The sequence below is a fragment of the Hyperolius riggenbachi genome, chromosome 1, assembly GCF_040937935.1.
Source record: "Hyperolius riggenbachi isolate aHypRig1 chromosome 1, aHypRig1.pri, whole genome shotgun sequence".
Lineage (NCBI taxonomy): Eukaryota > Metazoa > Chordata > Amphibia > Anura > Hyperoliidae > Hyperolius > Hyperolius riggenbachi.
The window spans coordinates 497,932,039-497,956,980 of record NC_090646.1 but is presented as its reverse complement, the minus strand read 5'-3'; the positions used below and the strand labels follow the sequence as shown (position 1 = coordinate 497,956,980).

Below are 24,942 nucleotides of genomic sequence, written 5' to 3'. Positions count from 1 at the left end.
GAGGGGTGCTGTGGGCGATCAGGAGGCAGGATCAGTGTGCTTGGGTGTATACTAGAAGGGCTGCCTCCTGCAGTGGTGGTCCCTCGATCACTGGGACCACCAGGGCAGGTGGCAGCCGGTATAATACACTTTGTATACATAAGTGTATTATACACTTTGTATGTGGCGATCGCAGGTTAATAACCCACCGGTGCTGCTAATTGTCCGGCGGGTTGACGTTGCGGGTGGGCGGAGCCTAATGCCAGCATAGATTCTCGAGATCCCCGGCTACTTAGTCCCCCAGGTACCGCCGCCGATCGGCGTTATGCACTCCTGGGTGTGCCACTTTGCCGACGCCCATAGGTAGTGGGTGGTCGGCAAGTGGTTAAAGGAAACATCCGAACAGCACAAAAAAAAATGAGATCTACTTACCCAAAGCTTCCTCCAGCTCCTGGTAGCCGCTTTGTCCCTTGCCGCAGCTCTGGTGTCCTGGGATCCCCTCCATTTCAGATGTCGACTTCGCCAGTTTGGCATCTACTGCGTCTGTGCGAGCGCTGCTCTCAATCTTGCTCACGCAGAACACCGTAGACCAAGTGAGTGTGACTGGCAGCGGGGCTCGCACAGGCACAGTAGAGGCCTACCTGGCGAGACATCTGAAATGCAGGGGATCCCGGGAAACTGGAGCTGCGGCGAGGGACAAAGCGGCTGCCAGGGGCTGGAGGAAGCCCCGGGTAAGTAGATGTCATTTTTTTGTGCTGCTTGGATGCTTCCTATAAACAATACCTGTTGCCTGGCAGCCCTGCTTATCAATTTGGCTGCAGTAGTGTCAGAATGACACTAGAAACAAGCATGCAGCTAATCTTGTCAGTTCTGACAATATTGTCAGAAACACCTAATCTGCATATGCTTGTTCAGGGTCTATGGCTGAAAGTATAAGAGGCAGAGGATCAGCAGGATAGCCAGGCAACTGGCTTTGCTTAAAAGGAAATCAATATAATATGGCAGCCTCCATATAACTCTCACCTCGGGTTCATTAGGATTACACCAGACTGTCATAGCTGCAGTTTAGAATCCACACACTGCCCTTTTAGCTGAAGAAGATACAGAAGTAATGACCCTTTGAATTTTCCTACAGTAAAACCTTACTATCTCACTTCTTCCTGACAGATAAAGGCCTTTTAGCTTTTATTTACTGATCAGGAAATGGGACTGAATTCGACAAACTGTCAACAAGCTCTTTTGCATAGATAACTATTTAAGATTTTTTTAATTCTTGTCCTGGAAAATAGAAAGGGAATTCAAATATTTTTTATAGTAAGGTTTGTACTGTATGCGTATATGTATATGTTTATCTGATGTCACGTCTCTTCAAATACACTTTAAATTTTAGCTAGTGCCTTGAAAATCATGCCGATCGTGTTCTGAACATTACATTTACAGTGCTTTGTACTGGAATTGCAAGCCTCTCCCTCTTGCTTTTGTACTGTAGATTGAATATTTGTTATACTACGATTAAATGGTATACTTTTCCAGTTCTCTCCCACTGAATTTCCTGCTGCTATGGGCTGTTGGCTTTCATTTTATGGCTAATCACAGTGTGGACACAGTTGAATAACCTATACCCAGCCTCTTATCTCTCATCTAAGAGTAGAAATGAGATCTCTGTTACAGCTTAATCTCCTCCAGTTGTGCTCATCGCAAGTCAAGAAGTGACCCTGCTAAATGCTACTCATCATCTGTAATTTCACATTCTTTATTTGTAGTTTGTGCTGCCCTGGCCTCATGTTCATACAAGGCTTCTGTGTCTCATAGATAATATGGAGGACTTTCTTATCTAACAGCAGGAGAGATCATTGTACACATAGCTTAGTTATTAAAATGGAAAATTAATATTTTACATCCTGTATTTATAGATATTTCAATTAGACAGGTTTTTTTTTTTTTGGGGGGTGGGGGGGGGGGGGGGAAGATACCCCCTGTTCCTTGAAGTAGCATTGTAGTGACATATAATATAATGCGGTGCATAAAGGATTCCCACTTTTACAGTGAGGCTACTTGCACACCAAGACGTTGCGTTAGGTGCCACGTTAAGGTCGCATAACGTGCACCTAACACAACGTATGGTGCTGCAAGATAGGACGGTAGAGTGAGCCGCGTTAGGCGGCTCTATCCCTATAAGGTCTCCCAGAGTGGCGCTGATTGGCCGGCAGGACCACGTGATGCGGAGCGAGACACTCCGCATCACGTGGTCCCGCCGGCCAATCAGCTGCCGCCAGTGCAGTGAATATTAAGTAGCCATGTGCGCGGCTACTGTAGCTGGCTCTCCCCGCCTCCTCTCTGCCCCCCACTGAGCATGTGCAAACAGTCTAACGCGGCTATAGCCGCTCTAACGCCGTAGCATGCTGCACTTTCTGGAGAACGTGCAGCGTTACATGTAACGCAACGTGGGCTGTGTGAACAGCCCACTTGTGTTACATTGCTGTGCGTTGGGGGAGCGTTACAGGCGCACTAACGTGCGCCTGTAATGTCCCTGTGTGTAAGCAGCCTAAGTGTCCTGGCTTCGGCATCCTAGACCTATATATTGCTCGCTATTAAATGTAGCCCCACCCTCCCAGTGATGATAGGCCTTAAACCTAGAGCATTATGGGAGACCAGCTATATTTTGTTCTGACTTTGGAAGTCTCAGTAAACAAACATTCCACAGAGATCACCTGACAGGACTAAATATGTTGCCACCTGTGATAAATTTTAGAATGTAAATCAGGGTGAGGAAAGATATTAACACAATTTTTTCCTCAGAAATAGGTCTAATTAAAACCTAACTTTTAATAATGTACATCTATAAAATAGAACAATGTTAGTGTAAGCTAGCTGTCAAATACTCATAGATCTCAGATATAATGAACTAGGAGTCTTTAGTAAGCATCACTGGAGAGTATCTCCACCCCTAAGTTCATTGTTGCATTTAATCAATTACAAACAACCCCCACCAAAACAATAACCCAACATGTTTCAATTCGTAGTGGAAAGTTTTTCAAGGGAACAAAGTGAAGTGCAATAGTGCATAAGTGCTTGGGGGCAATTACATTAAAACAAAAACAAAAATAGAGTCAAAAAGCGTGTCCGCTCATAATAGCAACCTAAGAAGACTGGCTTGCATGGAGACCTTTTATACTCTTTCAGGGTCACATGTACGGGGGTGTGTCTCAGCACACACCCATCTGTTGCTGTTACCCACTATGATTGGTTAACGGATATGTCCATCAAAAGTAAAACCAATCAGTAAAGGTCTCCATAGGCTTCTATTCTCACCTTAATAACACTTATTTAATATCCCAGCGTTGCCAAAATAACAGTGATCCCCCATATTGATCCCCATACAGCACATCCGTTTACCAGCAGGTTAGTGGTGTCCTAAAAGAGTCATCTCAAAAATGCAGAGATTCCTGTGAAAACGAGGGTATTAGAGCACATTGGGGACATAAAACATAAATGGAACACACCAGTAGCAAGACATTTTGTAGAGATACATGAGATGCCACCCTCCTAAGATACTGGGTAATACAACAGTGGCAACTGAGCCCCCGAGGTGGTAACCTTGATCTCAAACTTAGGCAACTTGAGGCAAAATGAATCTATAGGCTGGGTACACTATCACCAGCAGGTCTCAATGAGGGGTTTACATTTACTCCGTTTTTATAAATGATAATTTGGGATAATGCCCTTATGAGGTCTACCAATCCCCACTTGAGACCTTGACCACCTCTCGTGTCCCTACCTCTCCCTCTAGATTGTAAGCCTTTGGGCAGGGTCCTCACTCCTTTTGTGTCCTACCTGATCATGCACCTCCATTACTGTGCACCCATGCTATGCATCTGAGTGAACTCAACTTGCCTAACTCCATGCTCCCATCCAGTGACTGACTAAGCATTACCTTGTACTCATACTGTGCTGTGTGATCTGGTTTTCTTGTATTCCTGTATTGTCATATTGCTGTTTGTCACCCCTAAATATTGTCTGTAACCTAAATTAATGTCCAGCGCTGCATAATATGTTGGCGCTTTATAAATACAACAAATAAATAAATTGACTATATGTAGATTCATTGATATAGTTTTAACATCAGGAGTAGTTATCTAAATGAATGATCTTTATACCTTTCTCTATTTTTCTCTACTTTAAGGCTACTTCCACACCAAGACGTTGCGTTTTAGGGGACGTAAAGGTCGCATAACATGCCCCTAACGCAACGCGTGGAGGTGTTGAAGTTGGACGTCAGGTTGAGCCGCTTTATGCGGCTCTCAAAGCAGCAGCTCCAGGATAGTGATGGGAAGTCCGGATCTTTTTAAGGATTCGGATCATTCAAATCGGATCATTGAAAAGATCCGGATCTTTGAACCGAATCATTTGAATCATTTTACTAGGGAAGCAGACTGGGGGTGAAATGACTAGCAGGACAGGACTTTCCCTGCACTGTACATTCTGTATGTTCCTGTTTCTTCCAGACAGACATCCACTGTGAACCGAATCTTTCATTGTGGTGATCCGGGTGATTCGACTCACAAAAAAGATCCGGATCAAATAAACGATTCGTTCATGATCCGGACAACACTACAGTCCCACCAAGAGTCACCACCGTGCAGTGAATATTAATTAGCCATGTGGCTGGCCACGGAGGAGGAGGGGAGACCTCCTCCTCCAACATTACTGAGCATGTGCAAACAGTCTAAAGTGGCTTAGCCGAGTATAATGTACAGCATGCAGCACTTTGTTTAAACGTGCTGCGTTACTATGTAACGCAACGTGTGCACTGTGAACAGCACATTGATTTTACAGTGCTGTGAGTTAGGCTGCGTTACTGGCTGCTGTAACGTGGGACTTAAACGACCCACTGTGAAACCAGCCTAAAGAAACGGAATGCCTTGTAATTTCCAAATAGTGTTCTTGTGTACAATAAGTATCCGTTCTCAGTTGGGACTATTTCACAGTATTTAAATTTGTTGACAGAAGAAGCATGTTCTGTATGTTTACTGGAGATGTCTCTTTGATAGACACTGCTCGTAATGATCTCTGGGACCTAAATGCAAGGATTTCCTTGATATGCAGTTGAAAGTGACTAATGAAATTCTAATAATCGAGTCAAAAATAAAAGAATTGGCTTCTGCCAAGCAGTAATGACTCAAAAGAATTGATCCCTAACATGAACCATTTGGTATAAACAAAAAGAGTCGGTTCCTACTGAGGAATAACTACCCAGGAACCCAAAAAACTGATTCCCAACATTAACCGTTTTGTATTAACATAAAGAGTCGACTCCTACTGAGAAATAGGAACTCAGACACTAAAGAATTGATTCCCAATGTGAGCCGCACTGTATAAGTGCTGACCGGCTCGAACGAATCATTTCAACAGTAGAGTCGTTCTGAGAGTCTCAGAACGAGTCAGGAAGGCCCCTGCAGATACGGCTCTCGTCTGAACTGATGACGTAGTTCTCAGACGCAGAGCTGATGGGATCAATGGGGACCCGGGGGATGGAAGTCGTCCCGGATTGGCTGAGCAGCTACATGCTGGCCAGGGAGCCTCCTGACAAATCAGAAGCGCGGAATCTCTGCGTTTTTGAGATGACTCTTTTAGGACACGGCTAACCTGCTGGTAAACGGATGTGCTGTATGGGGATCAATATGGGGAATCACTCTTATTTTGGCAACGCTGGGATATTAAATAAGTGTTAAAGAGACACTGAAGCGAGACTAAATCTCGCTTCAGCTCTCATATATAGCAGGGGCACGTGTGCCCCTGCTAAAACGCCGCTATCCCGCGGCTGCACGAGGGTCCCTGTCCCCCCAACTCACCCCCCGCAAACCTTGGTCGCAAGTTGGTCGTAGTTTTTTTTCTTCCTGGAGGCAGGGCTAACAGCTGCAGCCCTATCGCCGCCTCTCCCCCGCCCCTCTCAGTGAAGGAAGACTGAGAGGGGCGGGGGAGAGGCGAAGATACGCGTCTGACAGACGCGCATGGGGCAGGGCTGCGGCGGTTAGCCCTGCCCCAATGCGGAAGCGCTCCCCCGCATTACGGAGGGGATTTGGGGGGACAGGGACCCCCGTTAAGCCGCGGGATAGCGGCGTTTTAGCAGGGGCACACGTGCCCCTGCTATATATGAGGTCTGAAGCGAGATCTATTCTCGCTTCAGACTCTCTTTAAGGTGAGAATGGAAGCCTATAGAGACCTTTACTGATTGGTTCTTCTTTTGATGGACATATCCATTAACCAATCATAGTGGGTAACAGCAACAGATGGGTGTGTGCTGAGACACACCCCCGTACATGTGACCCTGAAAGAGTATAAAAGATCTCCATGCAAGCCAGTCTTCTTAGGCTGCTGTCATGAGCGGACACGCTTTTCTGTTTTTTTTGTTTTGTTTTAATGTAATTGCACCCAAGCACTTATGCACTATTGCACTTCACTTTGTTCCCTTGAAAAAGCTTCCACTAGGAATTGAAACATGTTGGGTTATTGTTTTGGTGGGGGTTTTGTGTAATTGATTAAATGCAACAATGAACTTAGGTGTGGGAGATACTCTCCAGTGATGCTTAACCCTCCTGGCGGTTTGCAAAAAAATCGCCAGGGGGCAGCAAATCTTTTTTTTTTAATTTTTTTTTTTTTTTTTCATGTAGCGAGACAAAGTCTCGCTACATGATAGCCGCTGCTCAGCGGCATCCCCCCAGCCCCTCCGATCGCCGCCGGCGATCGGAGATCCGGAGATCCCGTTCGAAGAACGGGATCTCCTGGAGGGCTTTCCCCGTCGCCATGGCGACGGGCGGGATGACGTCACCGACGTCATCGACGTCGTGACGTCAGAGGGGACTCCGATCTGCCCCATAGCGCTGCCTGGCACTGATTGGCCAGGCAGCGCACGGGGTCTGGGGGGGGGGGGCGGCCGCGGCGAGAGGAATTGCGGCGGATCGGCGGGTAGCGGCGGCGATCGGGCACTGCACGCAGCTAGCAAAGTGCTAGCTGCGTGCAGCAAAAAAAAAATTATGCAAATCGGCCCAGCGGGGCCTGAGCGGTGCCTTCCGGCGGCATAGCCCGAACTCAGTTCGGGCTTACCGCCAGGAAGGTTAAGGTCCGTACACACGCCGGACTTTAGGCAACGACGGGTCCGTCGTTGCCTCCCGCTGGGTGGGCGTGCCAGCGACAGTCCGGCGTGTGTACGCTCTGTCGTCAGACTGATACGGCTGTTTCTGATCAGAAACAGCCGTATCAGTCTGACGACAGAGCGTACACACGCCGGACTGTCGCTGGCACGCCCACCCAGCGGGAGGCAACGACGGACCCGTCGTTGCCTAAAGTCCGGCGTGTGTACGGACCTTTACTAAAGACTCCTAGTTCATTATATCTGAGATCTATCAGTATTTGACAGCTAGCTTACACTAACATTGTTCTATTTTATAGATGTACATTATTAAAAGTTACGTTTTAATTAGACCTATTTCTGAGGAAAAAATTGTGTTACTATTCATAGAAATCAGGTTTTGTGATTAGTGAGGAAAGATTTTACAATGGGCAAACAGTGATAATATATACATTAACCTCCTTAGCGGTAACCCCGTGCTGGACACTGGGTAAGCCGCTGCGGAGGATTGCTCAGGCCCCGCCGGGCCGATTTGCATAATTTTTTTTATACACACAGCTTGCACTTTGTTAGATGCGTGTTACTTACAATCGCCGCCGATTCACCGCTACCCACCGCGTTAGAGGGTCTCCTCCTCCCCCCCCCTTCCCCAAAGACCCCGTGCGCTGCCTGGCCAATCAGTGCCAGGCAGCGCTGAGGGGTGGATCGGGGCTCCCTCTGCACACAGCCTCCAGTGGCTACCCTCGAGCAGAGGTCGGGATAACCGCTCTTAGCTGTGGTTTTCCGCCCCGACCCTAGCTCGGGATTACCGCCGAGGAAGTTAAGGTCTTACTGCAGGAAAGTTCAAAGGGTCATTAGCTGCTCTGTTTCAAAAAACAGCTACGTAACTGAAAATAAAAATGAAACTTTTTTTTTTCTTTGCTACTAATATTCTATTAAATGTCCGTGCTACACATACAATTTATTATATCAGAAGTTTGTTTTTTTTTTTTTTTTTTGCTTGAGTGTTACTTTAAGTGTGGGAAGCGTACAAGAACACACCCTTGTCGCGGATGTGTTGGCGGAAACCTTTCAGAGTCAATGACACGTGTTGTTCACACCGGCATTTTAAGCCGTTATGTCCCATGACACATCCACACGAAGCACTGAAATGACAGGCGATAGACGTGTGTATGCTCAAGATACTTACCTTCAGCGTATGTACACTTGCAAAGAAACACAAATGACTTTCCAGCTTGTCGCTTTGTAGACATATCATATGTCATCCTCCTCCTGGGGTTTACATTGCAGCTTTCATTAGTTCTGTGTCAGACCTCTCCAAACATTTACAGCAAGAGATTGGCATCTTGTACCGAGCGCTAGCCCTATCATCAGGGATCAGTAATGTAAAGTTTAGCATTTTGGGTCACCATTGCTGCATTTGTGTAGATTCTGTTGGCTGCTCTAGCGGGAATCCTTGTTGATTCCCAGTAAGCAGCTGCAAGCTCACTAATGAAGTCCCTGCAGAGCTGTCATATCTCTAGCTTCAGAGTGTTCTGATTATGAACAGAGAATCCTGTCAGGCTTATATATATTATCTCCCATGGAGCTTTGTGAGTGAAGGGCATCATCTCAGCAACAATAAAGGCTTTTTTCACTTTGGTTACAATGTAATTTCCGAACAGGCAGTAAGACCAACATGTTCATAGTGAATGAGATGCTACTGTATCCATCTGCACATATGCTGTAACAGTGAATGGATTGCTCTCTGGCCCTCAAATGAGTAGCATAGGCTAGGATTTCAGAAGCATGCTAGCAATTAGAGTGAAATCCTGCTTGTGTTAAGAAATAAGTAATCCCTTCAGTCTAGCTCCTAGACATTGCTAGACTTAATGGCACATATTATTTCAAACTGTGTACCTTGTTTGTTCTGGATTCTGAGCAGATCTCTTGTCATGATCAATTCGAGCACATGGAAGTATCTTTTAGCCAATACGAGACAGATCTCATCATTTTAAAATCAATACTTTAAAAGCTTATTTGGTGTCTGCGTGGGTTTCCTCTGGGCAGTTTCCTCCCATGTTCCAAAACATAGAAAAGTGAATTGGCTTGCCTCTAAATTGGCCCTAGACTACAATGGACATGACTATAGTAGGGATTAGATTGTGAGCTCCTGTGGGACAGTCAGTGACATGACTATATACTCTGTAAAGAGCTGTGGAAGATGTCAGTGCTGTATAAATACTAAACAATAATTTGGAATTCTTTCCACATATGGTCAGCTTAAAGCAGGGCTGGAAAAGTCACAGGAGGCAGGTAGCTAAGGATCCTTAAAAATACAGCTCTCTTCTAACACATGAGCTCTTCTTTTAAAAGGAAATAAATATGGCAGCCCCCATATCCATCTTCCTTCAGCTAGGGTCACACTTGCTAAAAATCGAGGGCGTATTCCGTAATGCGGAAACGCACATAATGCTATTGTGCACTGGGAGCAATATACGGTTTTCCACAGTGGGGGAAGGGGGGGAGGCTGCTATTTATTGCACAACTCATGCAAATCCCAATTGCCAACAGTCAGCTGTTATCAGCTGGACGCTGGCCAAGAATGCAGATTTTGAAAACTCTGCCATTTTCCCGCGCCCTCAAGTGTGACCCTACCCTTCAGGTTACCTTTAAAGAGACACTGAAGCGAAAAAAAAAATTATGATACAATTTGTATGTTAGTACAGCTAAGAAATAAAACATTAGGAGCAGAAACATAAGTCTAATATTGTTTCCAGTACAGTTGTTATCTATGCAAAATAGCCATTGAGCTCCATGACTTTAAGAGCTCTGTCTTCTGAAGCTTGTTATCTCAACTGTCAACCACTGTATTTTCTTTTTATGGGGCAGGCCAGTGAACCTTTGAACTGTCCTCTGCAGAGAAAATCATTTAGAATGCTGAGTAGTGTGTAAACTGCAAATATTACAGAATGATGCAATGTTCTAAAAAACACTATATAACTGAAAATACTTTGCTACTAATGATCTAGTAATTATCCAAACTACACAACCAATTCATTATATCATAATTGTTTTTTTCGCTTCAGTGTCTCTTTAAGTAGCGTGCATACACTATGTAGAGCAGACATTTATTTTGATGAAGGAAATGACAAGTTCACTTGTAATCCAAGGAGAGAGACAAATGGAGGCTGACATATTTTATTTTAAACAATACACATTGGCTTCAATTCATCAAGCATTACCACATTCGGTAATGCTGAAAATAGCTGACTTTACGGAGCACTTAAGAAAATGTTAATTCATCAAGGCTGTTACCGCATGAAAAGCTGAAATTACAGCACAATGAGCTAAATTACCGATTTGTGCTCAACACATGTCAGCAAATGTCAGTAAATGTCAATTCATCAAGGTTACAGCATTCACTAACACATTCGGTGATTATCTCCAGCTCTCCTCTGTCCTTAACTGGCTTTGAATGCCTTCCTGTGTATGTTCTAATGATTAACAGGAGCAGGCAGCCAATAGAAACAGCCCCTGTTCTCCTGCAAGTGCCCTGATAGGTCTCAGACCCCCCAGACAGTGAGCAGAGAGAAGGGACAAAACATATTTTCCAGGTTCCCTTCAGTGGTGTAACCCTTTCAGGCCCTGTTTGAAAAAGCAAAGTTGCTAGTGATGAAATCACCAAGCATGGCTTTTGTAATGTCTCCGGGAAGTTCATCTAAGTTGTGGCAATTAAATAAAATGTTAAGAAACACTGATGGACAGATTTATGGCTCATACTCACGAGGGACTTTTGTCGCCTCAACACGCGGCGCGCGCGTGTTGCGGCGACAGGTCGCCCGTGAGTATGGGCCGTCGCACACGCGCGCACCCCGAACTGTCGCCCGCCGCTCATGTCGCCATGCGATTGAAACTTTCAATCGCATGGCGACAGTCGCCGCTGCCCCCCCGCCGCAACTGTCGCTAGTCCGCGTGAGTACGCGGACTAGCGACAGCAACCTCCATGTAGGTACATGGAGCTTCCGGCGGGGGGAGGAGGAACGTCAGCGACAGCTTCCGCCTTGCCGCTGGTCCCTCTTCCGCATGTGTACGCGGAGGGACCTGGCGAGAAGCTGTCGCCGGCCTGTCGCCCACACGCTCACGTGTGCTGGCGACAGGCCACATTTCTCGCCCGTGAGTATGGGCCATTAGAGCAGCAGAGGCAGTATAGAAAACAGTGAATGTAACAAATGTTTACATCTAAAGGGATGTCAGGATGCCTTCTATTGTAAGTGCCTCTGCAGCTTGTAAAAACACAGAGACGGCGCTGCTCCAGCTGCTCTGCTGTTATCGAAGCCGTAGTAGTTCGGTAACTTAATTAACAATTAGCACACACAAGTGTAAAATACCGAATGCGGTATTTTAAGGACTGGGATTTTGTTATCGAACAGCCTTTGATGAATTGAAGCCATTGTCTGACTGTCGTGCTGATCTTCTGCCTCTAATACTTTAGCCATATACCCTGAACAAGCATGCAGAGTAGATGTTTCTGACAAGATTAGCTGCATGCTTGTTTCTGGTGTGGGATTCAGACACTGCTGATGCCAGAATAATCAGTGGGACTGCCAGGTAACTGGTATTGTTTAAAAGGAAATAAGTATGGTAGTCTCTATTTGTCTCTCACCTCTGATTCCTTTTAAATCCTAGCTGCTTTATATTCTTGCTTCTGCTTCAGAGGAATCCATTTCCAAGTATTTCCATAGCATGAGAACCACATTTCCCTTATATTGTAATAATATGGTAAAAACCTAATTGAAAGAGAGGAGAATTGCCTGGTGAAGCATAGTATTTGCCTACTGAACATTGACACTAAACTTGTACTGGGAGAACACCATGTGCTAACCGTAGTATACATGTTAATAGCAAAAAAACATTGGATTGAAATGCAATATGACTTCTAATTATACATGTATCGTCCGATTAGAACCGAAGAAAAAGTGGTTTATGGTGTTTGACTAAATTAGCTTTATTTTCCATATTTCTACAGAAGGACCTGTCCTTGAAACCACCAGAGCGGAAAGAAAAGTGGGAACGACATCCTAGTAAGAAATCCAGAGAGTCTGGGAAATATATCTCTGCAGAGCCGAGTGAGAATGGCCACAATCACGATGCAGGCAGCTCAGAGAGGGAGATGGAGAGGGGCAAGGAGCGTGACAAGAAGAAATACCCTCTGAAGGCATTTAATCAGGTAGGGGGCTCAAACATCATCACCTGTAAATTCACTTGTGCTCAGCCTGGATTTACGAAATTCTTGATTGTTGCTCAGTATAAAACTGAGCTAGGGTTAGTATAGCCAAGATAAAGCTGTTTCTTACAGGCATGGCAACGTGCCTTGGTATAACTTTGTTTACACCTTACACCTCAACCTGAACACCCACAAAGTTGCTATGGAAACACAGGCTTCCCGATTGTATGAGCTAAGGCAGACCTCATGCATGCAAGCAGTGTGACTAGTCCAAATGTGTGAGGCTTATTGTATTACCCATACAGATTTTACCAATTCACTCTTCTCATTGTACTCTCATGCTTCTCCTCTCATGCTGCCCTTCTTTGTAAATCCCTTCATTGGCTGCAAATTACAGTACTTAGAGGATCCACTTCAAACACAAAACTCTGTCCCCCTCTATATTTTTCCTCACCAATTTCCAGATACCATGTCACCTCCTTCCCTCACCCTTGTATTTAGACTTCTCATGAGTCCCATATACTTTGGAACTCTCTTGCCCATCTTGTCTGCCATGTACCTTTAAACACAATATTAAAGGCATCTCTTCAGACAAATAAAATATGTCTTCGTCCCCAGAGACATCCACATCTGCATTAGATGTGAAAACTTGCTGCTTCGCCTGCTAGCTCCTTCTGCACCTTACCTAGGGGTTCACTTGATTCCCCGGATAGATTGCTAGCTCACAGGGGCATGTGCCTAAATTACTAGATGACGTTGTTACTATGTAATTGTGCTGCTGGATGTTCCATTTGAACGGGGATGAACTATGGTGGCTGGATAGTGTAATGGTTAAGGGCTCTGCCTCTGATGTAGGAGTCCTGGGTTCAAATCCTGGCTCTTCCTACTCAGTAAGCTGCACCTATTCAGTAAGGAGTTCATTGGGCAAGTCTCCCTAACACTGCTACTGCCTACTGAGTGCGCTCTTGTGGCTGCCTCGCAAGCGCTTTGAGTCCGACAGGAGAAAGGCGCTATACAAAAAAAGGAATTATTATTATTATTATTATGTATGTATTTACGGTATGGTCCCCACTATTGTCTGTATTGTACTCTTCAAATTGAGGCTCTAGTTTACTGATGGGTTCACGCTATGCATAATCATTGCATTTTAGCGCAGTGCTCATTTCTCTATTGCATCATGTGGTGCAGTATCCACTGGGGTGGAGGCTATCTGGAAATACTTGAGCTGCACGATTTCTCCATAATGGAACAAATTGGAGTGAACTGGCTCATAGGAAAGCATTGCAATTTTCTTCCTATCCGTTTTCATTCCGCTGGATGTAGTGCAACACAAGCCTGACACAGGCACTACAAAGTGTGATGCAGGGCTTGTTCACATTGGAGGCGTTTTCGTCTTTTTTTTTTTTTTTCTGCCATCTGCGGTTTTTAAAAACGCCCTCCGACCGCATGGCCAATGCATGTCTATGAGAAGGTTCATATCAGTGCGGGTCGTTCGCGGTGCGGCTAGGAAAGTGGTGCGTGTTCAATTTTTAGGGGCGATTCCGCATCAATGGAAGGTATAGAAAAATCGGTGAACACAAACAAAAATGCGCATTAAGGCGATTGCATTCGTGTTTTTAAGAGTAAATACATGGTATTTATTCTTTTCCATGTCAAAGAGTTCACTTCCTGACTTGCATCAGGGATTGAATCACAAAACCGCTTGGAAGAATGCTTAGAAAACCATTGAGCACAAAAACAAATCGCCCACCAAGCTCCGGGAATCGGAAAAAAAAAAAGACGCCTCAAGAAAAACCGAATGCGGACGGACACGCAAATGGAACGCAATGTGAACAAGGCCTCAAAAAAAATAATGTATTATACATTTGACTTGGATTTTTGAAGGTCCCTTCGCTGGTAGCACTGCAAAATATACAGCTTAGAGACAGCAGAATAAGGTTCTAATGCATTTATGATAGCTCAGTGCATGGCAACAGCTGCCGTAAACAGGATTATACTGCGTCACAAGACCCAGTTCCAACATTGCTCTCAAGATCTTTTTATAAGGGAACACGAATCCTAATCACTCAGGCATCCATTTATTATTGATTCATTTGTTTGGCTATTATTCCACTTTAAAAGCATTTTAGACATTTTTTTTATAACATAAGGAAGTAAGCTGAGCTTTTGCTCTTGTTCTAAATAGATTCATTCTTATTCCATGCTTGTTCACGAAAAAATATATGTTTAGTGTTGTTGACTACAGAATGAAGCAGTTTCTGTTGTGTTTAAAGCGAGTTGTATCATCTTCAGCTCATAGCAAACATTTGGCTTCTACATTATTAATGAAAGAAAATGGCTTTTCCATAGAAACTGTAAATGGTTCGTTCTGCATTCCTCTGTACGAGGTGTTAGTGTAAACCACTGCAGTTCGATTTTTGGACTGCACACTAATGTATACATGTATTTTCTGCGACTACATTCACACTAATGGGTAGGTTTTGGCAAACTGAAGCAAGCACACTGCTCCCTAACGCTGTCAAGTTAGTGAATTATTTGTGTCAGTCCTCTAGCAGAGGGGGGAGAGGGAATCTAGGCGGTCTCAGGGAAAGGAGCAGCACCATGCTGTGATGAGGGCACAGATGGCTGTCCCCTCTACTGCAACAATAATCTGTGACTGCTTCAAATTCACAGCTGCTCACCCAATCCATTAAGGGTCCCAGCAGAGAGTGCAGGGCAAAGATGCTTAGAATGTAGAGGCTGATGCATCTCATCTCAGGCAGTGTACACTGGAGCTGCTCCTCCATCACAACAGCTTGCTTTGCTACTCTAGATGTTCCTGGCCAGGCATATTGGCAGCATTCAACACTAGCACTGCTAAAACCATCATGACGAAAAGAAAAATTAATGTAGTTGTCTGCCTAGTGTGACTATATTTAAGAATAACAAGCTGTAGTTTGAAGGGAGGCAAACATTAAAGTGTAACCGTCTGGCATAAAATAAAAAATCAATTCTTTATTTTTATCTGGTAACCAAGCAATCCAAAAGTTAAAATCACTGTTATTTTTCTTGTTGATAAATAATCATTCCCCAGTTTACCTGACTATTATTTGGTACACAAAAAGGAAGTTGCAGGGCATGCTGGGTTGTCCTTTTTTGCTTTTCTAATTCCCCTCAGACTTAGCTAATGCAGCCTGATTGGCTGAAACCTCTTTCCCTCCTGTTTTCTACTCCCACTCCTCTGTTCCTCTCTGATTGGCCAATATTTTTCATGCTGAGACAATGCACTTTCTATAGTGAAGGGCGGGAAATGCATACACAATCCGGCAGAGGAAAGTAAGGGAGGAAATGACACCAGGATTGGCTTCAAAATAGCCACACTTAAAATGGCTAAAATGTTTTTTTCCTGAGATAGTATGGCTGACAGTCCTCTTTAAATAACCTCTTTACTGTGAGACGTTTAGCATACAGCTGTAAACCGGTTACTATTCCTAATGCTAGGTACACACAATGCGATTTTCTGACAGATTTACTGATTATTTCCAACATGTCCGATCTGATTTCCGATTTTCCATTCACTGCTATGGAAAATTGATCTGAAATAAGAGAGGACATGTTGCAATTTTCTGACAGATTTAGGGCTGGCTCACACGGACGCTTGGCGACGTTTACCGCCAAGCGTTCGTGACTCGTCGGCTAAATGCTCCCATTCAAGTGAATGGGAGCGTTTAGCATCACGCAATTACCGGCGATTGCGCAAACGCAGCCTTCCGATCCTGATTTAATGCAGTGTTTCGACCGGCCCTAGAAGCCGCATGCGACGCCCAGGGCCGGCTAGCTGCCGTGGCTTCATGTCAACATGATGGGAAGCCAACGATCGCCGTACCACTGCCCCCGAACGAGACATAACAGGATGACGCTTCTTCCGGGCCTCCCCAACGCCACCTGCCGTCCACGTGAAACTGCCCTTACCGTCAGATCGATTATTTCCATCGTCTGTACCTAGCATTAGTTTGTCTGCTCTTCTCATAAGAAAAGAAACCTCTCCTATTGCTTACATAGAGGCAAAACTAGGAGGGACAAGGACTGAAAGCAAACATTTATCTACAGCTATTGCTTGCTTAGCAGACAGTTTTGTGTGCAGTTTCCTCTGACACCTGATAAGATAATACTGGAGGAAATGTTTGTTTGCATGCAGAGACTGCTATTTCTATACAAAAGCTCAAGTTCAAGCACCTGGATTTAAACAAAATTAAGGTGACCATACACTTGTCGATTTTACCCATCGACATCCAGCAGATTCTACCACTGTGGTTGAATCTGCTGGAAATCGATGCTGAAAACGATGCCTGGTGGACATAGATTGATACGGTTGACCGCGCAGGATGGAAAAGTGCGCATGATCGGCAGCAGTCGATTTGGCAACTACCGACACAGAATATTGCCAGTGGAGTTAACTCTCCCCTTTCCCGCCGGTGCACCTTCTGCTGTGTCTGGTGGCTTATCTCCATGCTGCGGTGCTCCCTGTCATGTGACTGCTGCCGTATGCTGCTCTAGTATTTCAAGTAAAGTTAAATCCAGCTTGTGGACTTTCCTTAAAAGGTACCTGAGTAAAATTATTTAAAATAAGCACATGCTGTACCTGCAAATGAATATAACATACTAACTGTCAGTACTTCTCAGAAGCTCTCCGTTTTCTTCTCACAATTCCTTCCAGTTTTGACTAGATCCGGTCAGAACTGAAAGCCATAGGGCCCGTTTCCACTGTGCAAATGCGATCGCTAGCATCGCACCGCCAATAGTTTTTCTACCGGAAGTCTGGATACAGCAGTCTATTGCTGCATACAGGAATTGGATGTGAGCTGTGGATATCTGCCGCACACATCCGATTCTTTTCCCTGGGTTGCATTGCAAAATTTGCATGCAATGGAAACTACTCCATTGATGTGCACTGGCTTCACTTTTGATGCAATGCGTTTTCGTGTTTAGTGGAAACGGGCCTTAGGGCCCTTTCCCACTATATCAGTTGCAGTCAGTTATAACTAAACGGACAACTGATGTGTAAGGTAATGTCCGTGTTTCCCTATGGCTGAAGTGGATGATATTACAGTTTAACACAGCGCTGACCTGAAAGCTGTTATGGGGTCATCGCCATTTTTAAAATGGAAGATGGAGAATTCCATCGATCACAGTGGAAAAATAGGAGGCAGGAGAGGAGAAAGAGACTGATGAGTAGACTAGAGGTAAGTATGACGTGTGTGTTTATTTTGACTTTTTCAGTTTGTTTGCTTTAAAGTGTGCCCGAGATGACAAAAACAAAAATAAAAAAAATATATATCTGGAGCTTCCTCCAGCCCCCTTCAGGCTAATCGGTCCTTCACCGTCCTCCTCTGCCTCCTAGATCCTCCATTAGAAGCCCTGGTAATTTGGGCAGTCGGCACAGGCGCAGTGCGCCACGCACGCCCTGTGTCGGGCAACTGTGGCTGGGAGCACTCTGCGCAGCGCAGTATTACTCCACAGGTGCAGGATGCTCCCGATGACCTGCGTGCCAGGGGGCGGGTGGCTGGACTGCACATGTGCAGTGCGCCCCAATTCGTGGACTTACTGGTGCTTCTGACGGGAGGATTCAGGAGGAGGATGAGGACAGCGAGGGACCAATTATTTTTTTTATTTGATCTCAGGTTTACTTTAAACTTGCAGCCTCTATCCCATAAAAAGCAAACCCTCAGTATCACGTAGGTTGTGTTTCCCATGTATGCCTTTCCATTGCAGCTTCAGCGTGCAGTGATGTGGAACAATGTGTAATGTGGCATTTTATAGTCTCATTACCAATAAATCCTTTAGGGGCCTATTTATAAACATGAAAAATGTCATTATTTCTACAAAGCTAACAGCACTTTCTGTCAATCTGCTTCTTTCCATATTTATAAAGGTGTCGGTCAGCTGCTCACTTAGGGCTGATTGCCACTTTCAATTTACAGCAAATATTAGCATTAATATATGCCTTCATCTTATTTAAACTAACACTGCAATGGTTTGGAAAGTTCACTAGCGAGTACACACAGAATTATTAACCTAGCATTGTTGTTCTGTGATAGATTACTATATACTACATACCGTTATGTATTCTCACAGGCTAACAGTTACCCCTTATACCATATGATAGTTTTCTTGTGTACCTTATACCCCTCTTCTTTCCACCAGGACTGTGTATCCATTTACACATGTCTGTCCGCAATGTATTCGTTTGATCTGTTGCGGTCAGCAGAATGCAAAGTCCCGACCTGCTCTGTTTTTCTGGACAAGGAGATGCGTTTCCCTTAGAAGCCTGCGGAAACGTATCTCTTCCGGCGGTTCCAAGGGGACCACAACGCACCATTGGAGCGGACACTGAACTGTCTGCTCTGGTTGGCAGATGGAGATTTGGCTCAGGTGTAAATGGAAGGTGCAGTGGTGGTATGGCGATTTGGAGACGCTGCCACACTGTTCAGCTTCACAAGGCTCCATTTTCTGCACCCTCTGTTACAAAACCACCTGTGTGAAACGGAAATAAAGATTTTTTTTAACACTTTTCCTTTAATTTCTTGTTTAGCCTCATCTCACTATAATGGGGGGAGTATTGGAATTCACCATTAAGATTAACTCTAGGAGACAGTCCTATTATTGTTCTCATGTTTGTAAGTACAGTTATTTAAAGTTACGCATACATTTTAGCACTCTTTAACACTTTAGCAGCTAAATAAAACAATGTTGCCCCAGTGTAAGCTGGAAGCTTGGTGGTCTCTGACGTTTTGCCACCATAATGCGAAATATCTACTATTTCAAGTATTCCAGACTTGAATGGACGCTAAACCAACTGGCCTTATATTGTGTGCACATAACTTGCATCATTAGATGTCCAAAGTCACAGGTACTAAGGTTCCTTGCTTTGGTGCCGTCACTTCAAGTACCTCTAAATCTCTGCCCTTTCTAGTTTCCTTTTCTCTAGCATGTCTTACAATGTCTGACTGACCAACCACCCACTGACTCCGAGTGATCATGGATGGGAACTAATCTCAAAATTGTTAGGATTTGCATGAAGGTTTCAGGTTACAGTGAAGTGTTGCCATTCCATTGACTAGGCGTGAATCTGTCTGATGACCCCTGCATTCTATCTGTCATTTCCCACCAACCCAGGTTGATGACACAAGTCAGAACATTGAGATTGATCTTTGCAGTGGCAGAAAGTTTGTCTGCTAAGGAAACATGCATTACAGTCCTTCTACAAGTGCCTTTGCTTCTGACACCTGAAGAATGTGACAGCTGTGCTTTGATTTCACATCAAGTGCAGTTATTTTAATAGTACATGTTGGCTAAGAGCTTAATCGACCAGTGCGGGGTCGACTTATTTTGATGTGTTCTCCTCAGTATTCTGTATCATTGGGTGTAATTTGGATAATGGGATCAAACAAGTAAGCCAAACAAACTGAGGTGATGTGTTTTAATGTGTATTCCTCCAGGAAGTTTTATTCACGTCATTTTCCCTTAACGGCTAGAACATTTAAAGCTATCAGGCTCTTAGCATTATCCTCCATGATCGTAATTCTGTCTGTAGTGTTACGGCAGTAGTAAAATTGAAAGTCCATGTTTATTAGAAACCCTTTGTGTTGCATCAGTACGTTTACTGTTCGAGCTGGCAGGAATTTACTCTTTGGGAAATTCTCTGCTTTCTGACTAGCAGTCCAGTGGCATTCTAGTAGTTGTCTATGTAAATGACTTCCTCTCTTGTGATGACTGCATCAGTTCCATTTCTCAGCACCAGCCACACAAGCGAGGAAGTGTGCAGCCAGATGGTGACAGCAGGAAGTGAACTCTTGTAAAGGTCACCGGAAAAGGGGGGGAATTAAACCCTTCATGACAAAACGACATGTAACGATAGAGATTCAATATCCAAAACATGTCCATATACTTAGCATCCTAGGGTTCCACTTGTATCCTGTAACATTACTCCATCCATTGAGCAGCGTGCCAGAGAGCTGCAGGGTAGACCCTTAACAAGCATGCAAAAACAAAGTATGTATATCATTCTGACTCAGAAGGTGATATTTATTCAAAAAAGTTGTTCAGGAGTTCAGGAACTTTAGACTGCCCTGCAAAGATTGAGGCTGGTTTTACACCTATGCGGTGCGGTGATAAAGCAGCAGGGTAGCCTGCCACCACATCACTGCACCACAGAAATCAGTCATTATATGGCCCTGCACCACACCATGGCTACATCATATGCATCACTCCAACCCCCGCTCAGCCACATACTCCCTGCCAGGCAGAAAGTGCAACACTGGGATACCCTTCAGTCCCAGCATGTGCACCACATCGCATCTCACATCGATATCTCGTCACATCTAGCCATACTCAAATTTATTTTTATGGATATCTCGTCAAATCTGCTAGAAATCAATGCAACTAGCTCAATCGATTGGCCAATTTTAGTTTCGGCTGGAATCGGTCGATCGTTCTGTATGGAAGCTGTCAATTGACGGAGGGTTGGGAGCGGCGATAGCTCGGCGGCCCATAGCGTTGCACTGCATTGAACAATGCAACACTGCAGATAGATTCTTAATAGAGTTAATTCTGAAATCTATTACAAATCTTTGCCTAGTGTGTGGCAGTATTGGATCCTTCAGTTAGGATTTAATCTGACAGATGGCCATCTGTAAGTATATGGCCACCTAAATGCCTACAAGAAGCATGGCTGCTGTGCATGAAGCGATGTGTAAATGCAGTACAATCCGAATGCGTAATATTTTCCTGCCAAATTATACTGTGCTGAACCGTGTACCGAGTGCCCATAAAACTTAACCCATACAATGATGTGACCGTGATCTAAAGTCTGTATGTTAGCTAGCTGTATTTCTTTCTGTCAGGTGGTATTAGAATAGGTTACTATTATTTGTTGGGAAAGTCTCTGGTCATCAATAGGTTACATTTCACAGGAACAGGTGTGGGAGGCACTTCTGCCTGGAAACAAAGGCTGCTGATTTCTGTGTGAAATGCTGTCTGGCAAGGGAGGTTACTGGAGAGCGCTTTGGCCTCAGGCACAGCCTCTGGCAGCCTACGGACACTCAGTAAAGACATGCTGGCTGTTATTGTTTATAGATGCACACAGCATTACCGCTTTTCATTTCACCCTTTCATGTCTTTAAAGCTTCCCATCCTGCTTTGATTTGTTTCTAGAGATAACTGTATTGATCAGCTGGTCTCGGCCACTGTGAACCGCTGTGAAGCAATTTGGTGCTAATTTGTCTACCTGGTAATGCTAGATTGATTCTCAATAATCCTGGTCATAATAATAGCCAGTGGGGTTATCCTCTGGGTTATAATCTGTTGTCTGCACACCTCAGTGCTCACTATTAAGTTAGGTACACACGTTAGATTTTAGTCACCCAGGACGAATATTTGTGATGATTTTGGATGAATATCTAGCATGAGTAGTGTGTCCCCCGGTGTCATTGATCTCTCTCATTCAGTTACTTACATACTTAGCCAATCACATCCTGCAGCGGGATGCCTTGTCCTCCCGATGTCCGTAGTAAAGAACAGGCTGAGAGCCAAGCAGCATGTTTGTGCAATGATCATTTTTAAAATGTCAGAGTGATCTCAAATGATTATATTAGATGACAGTAATCTACTATACATATGTAGGTTTACATTAGTCCTGGCTGTAAAGTTCCCAGGGTGTTTCTTAGGATGAGATGAAGAGGATTCCTCTTCTCTCTGCTATTATTTATTAATGGATTGTCTTAAAGGACAAGTCCGAGGAATAAAACAAAAACGAGATTTACTTACCTGGGGCTTCCTCCAGCCTCTGTCCCTCGCCGCAGCTCCAGTGGCCCCAGGTCCCCTCTGCTGCAAATGCCGACCTTGCCAGGTTGGCATCTACTGCGTGAGCGCCGCTCATGATTGCACTCACGTGGTCTAGAGCATTCGGCGCAGGTGGAGAAGTACTGCGCCTGTGCCGAACGCTCCAGACCATGTTGTGAGCTGCAGCAATGCACAGATCGGCTGCCAGAGGCTGGAGGAAGCAGAAGGTAAGTAGATCTCGTTCTTGTTTTATTCCTGGCATGTGTCCTTTAAAGCAAACCTGAACAAACTTTCTTTCACTTGATTTCATCTTTGCCCTTTTCTTCATGCCACACTTATACACCTGGGGGACACCGGGAGTCCGTTGGTTATTGCGATATTGAATGCCGTTACTGCTGCGCGTCTTATTGCGCTCTTGACACTGAGATTTTTCCAACATTCCTGATCAATCCATTCGACTGCTTTCGGCCAGAAATCGATCAAAAGATCAACTGGATGGCCATGTTTGAGGCACAGATTCTTTTCTGAGTCGATAAAATTATTGAATCAGAAGGGCAATCAACCCGCAATATTGTGTAATGTATGACACCCTTACAGTTGTTTTTTAAAAAAAATATGCTTTCAAGGGTGCAAGTTCCCTTAATCAGATATATATTCGTACAGTGTTGTCCCTCCAAACTTTTAAGAAATATAACCTATTCAGTCACTTAATGTTAATATGCAAGCTTAAAATACCCTCAAAGAGAAGTGTTCTAACAAAGTAAATTAAAAGGTAGAAGGGAAACAGAAGTTTGCCTTCTTAAAACAGAAGGTATTTGTGGTTACTCAGGTTGGAGTGAGCTCTGAGATACATACACAGACATATGACTATGGTAGGGACTAGATTGTAAGCACCTCTGAGGGGACAGTTAAGTGACAAGACAATAAATGTTTAATAATAATAGCATTTTGGTATGTCTCTTGTGCTTGTGTAAATATGTAATCTTTGGTACTGGCGGTATTAACTACTTTCGAACCGCAATGATTGAAATCTACACCCTGTTTTGGTGGCTACCTGGCTGGCAGGGCGTAGACTCAACCGACGCCACGCATTCTCGTAGCTTTCGCCGCTCCAGACGATCTCGCCGCTGTTTCCCCGCTCCTGACAATCCCGCAGCTGTTTCCTCGCTGCAGCTCACTCGCTCTGCTGTCTCTCTAACGGCAGAGCCATGTGAGCAGGTCAGGAGCCAATTTCTTTGGCTCCTGACCCTGTCTATCAACGTAAGCCGCTCCCATTGGCTTACATTGATGGGCAGGGTCAGGAGCCAATGAAAGCGGCTCCTGACCGGCTCACAGGAACTCTGCCGTCATAAGGCGGCAGAGCGGGTGGCCCAGGTTCCCGATGTGTGACGGTGATTGTGGCGGGTGTGTGCGGCGATTCGTTATCTGTCGGAATTCCGCCGTTTCTGGTACCAGCGGTCTCTGGGCAGAGACCGCTGGTACTTAAGTGGTTAATAATCCTTACTAGCTGTGATTGTTTACATCTTAGATTGTGAGGTCATGTAAGGACATCCTTGTGTTTGTATTGTCTGGAAAGATTTGTACCTCTACAGTGGACTGTGCAGCAGGCCATGTGATTTGTAGCAGGCCTGGGGCACACTAGAAATCGCAGAACGCTAGTGCTTTGTGTAAGCACTGTGTATGTGATTGCATCGGTGTTTTCCGGTGATTAAGCTAACTCATATACTATGTATAGGAGTAAAAACGCTGCATGTCCTGCGATTGCGATTTCCAAAATTGCAGTTGTCTAGTGGGCTCAACACCATAGCCTTGTATTAGCAACCCTTTTTTACAAGTGCCGGTGATTCTCAAAACTCCAAAATCATTCCAAGAAGCGTGTCCCAGGCCTTAAAGTGCAACTCCATTCACTGAAATGACTACTATTTTAAGTGTAGTCTGGTCTTCAAACCACTTAATATTATTAGAAACTGCATTAGATCATGCAAGACTTCAGAACTTGCTCTATTCATAGCCTGTCCTGTGCTACCTGGCCCCATAGGCACGCCCTAGTGTAGGTTCACCTGGAGCTGCTTTTGACAGCCAGCAGTATTCCCCTATTGCTAGTCAGTAATCTGTGTATTCAGCAGAGACCAGGGGTTGTGGTTGTTGTAGGCAGACACAGATGAACTGGCCTGTGTCTGCTCTCTCTGGGGCATACAGTGTTATATTAATACACAAGTCTGTGGTTTTGGCTTACCTTTTGGGAAATCTGGCACTGAGACAGTAGCAGAGAGGCTTAGAGGCTATTGAAGGCATTAGAGTTGAGGAACTTAGACATGAGGACATCCAGCAATGAGAGAAACACAGAGGAATGCACTACCCCACAAAGTGCAGGGAGAACGCTACAAGATTGTTTCATGCTGCAATCCTATAGCATCCCTTTCATTCCAGCTCCCTCCCACCATCTGCCCCACATTCTTCCTCCTCTCTGTGTCTGATTGGAGACTGCTTCACTTTCTATTCTGTTATGCATGTCAGTTTAAGAAATCCACGGACGCGGTTAATGAAATCTTGATGACAATCTGCTGTCCTGCCTTTATTAATAACAAAATCGCACGCTCTACAGGTTATGAGCTAATTTAATTTGTCATTTATTTGCCTGTATTCCTGCAGTGCTGAATTCCTTGCAATCGTCTTGAATGCAAATTTCAGTTCTCATATGACATCATGTCTAGTAGGAAGCCACGCAGGAATCCAACCTGATCTTTATTTGTAAGCAAACAGCACCACCTGTGCCTGAGTGTGCCGTATGTTGGCTCAGAGAACAGGG

The 24,942-nt window shown here is 44.6% G+C and overlaps 1 protein-coding gene across 12 annotated transcripts in view; it reads left to right on the top strand.

The window, feature by feature from the left end:
- FBRSL1 (fibrosin like 1) overlaps window positions 1-24,942 on the top strand; it is a 754,878-nt gene that overhangs the window by 291,104 nt on the left and 438,832 nt on the right. For all 12 annotated transcript variants that reach the window (XM_068243431.1, XM_068243430.1, XM_068243433.1 and 9 more), the window contains one exon: window positions 12,117-12,317. In XM_068243431.1, the coding sequence (XP_068099532.1) occupies window positions 12,117-12,317 (201 nt within the window). The remainder of the gene's footprint in view (window positions 1-12,116; window positions 12,318-24,942) is intronic.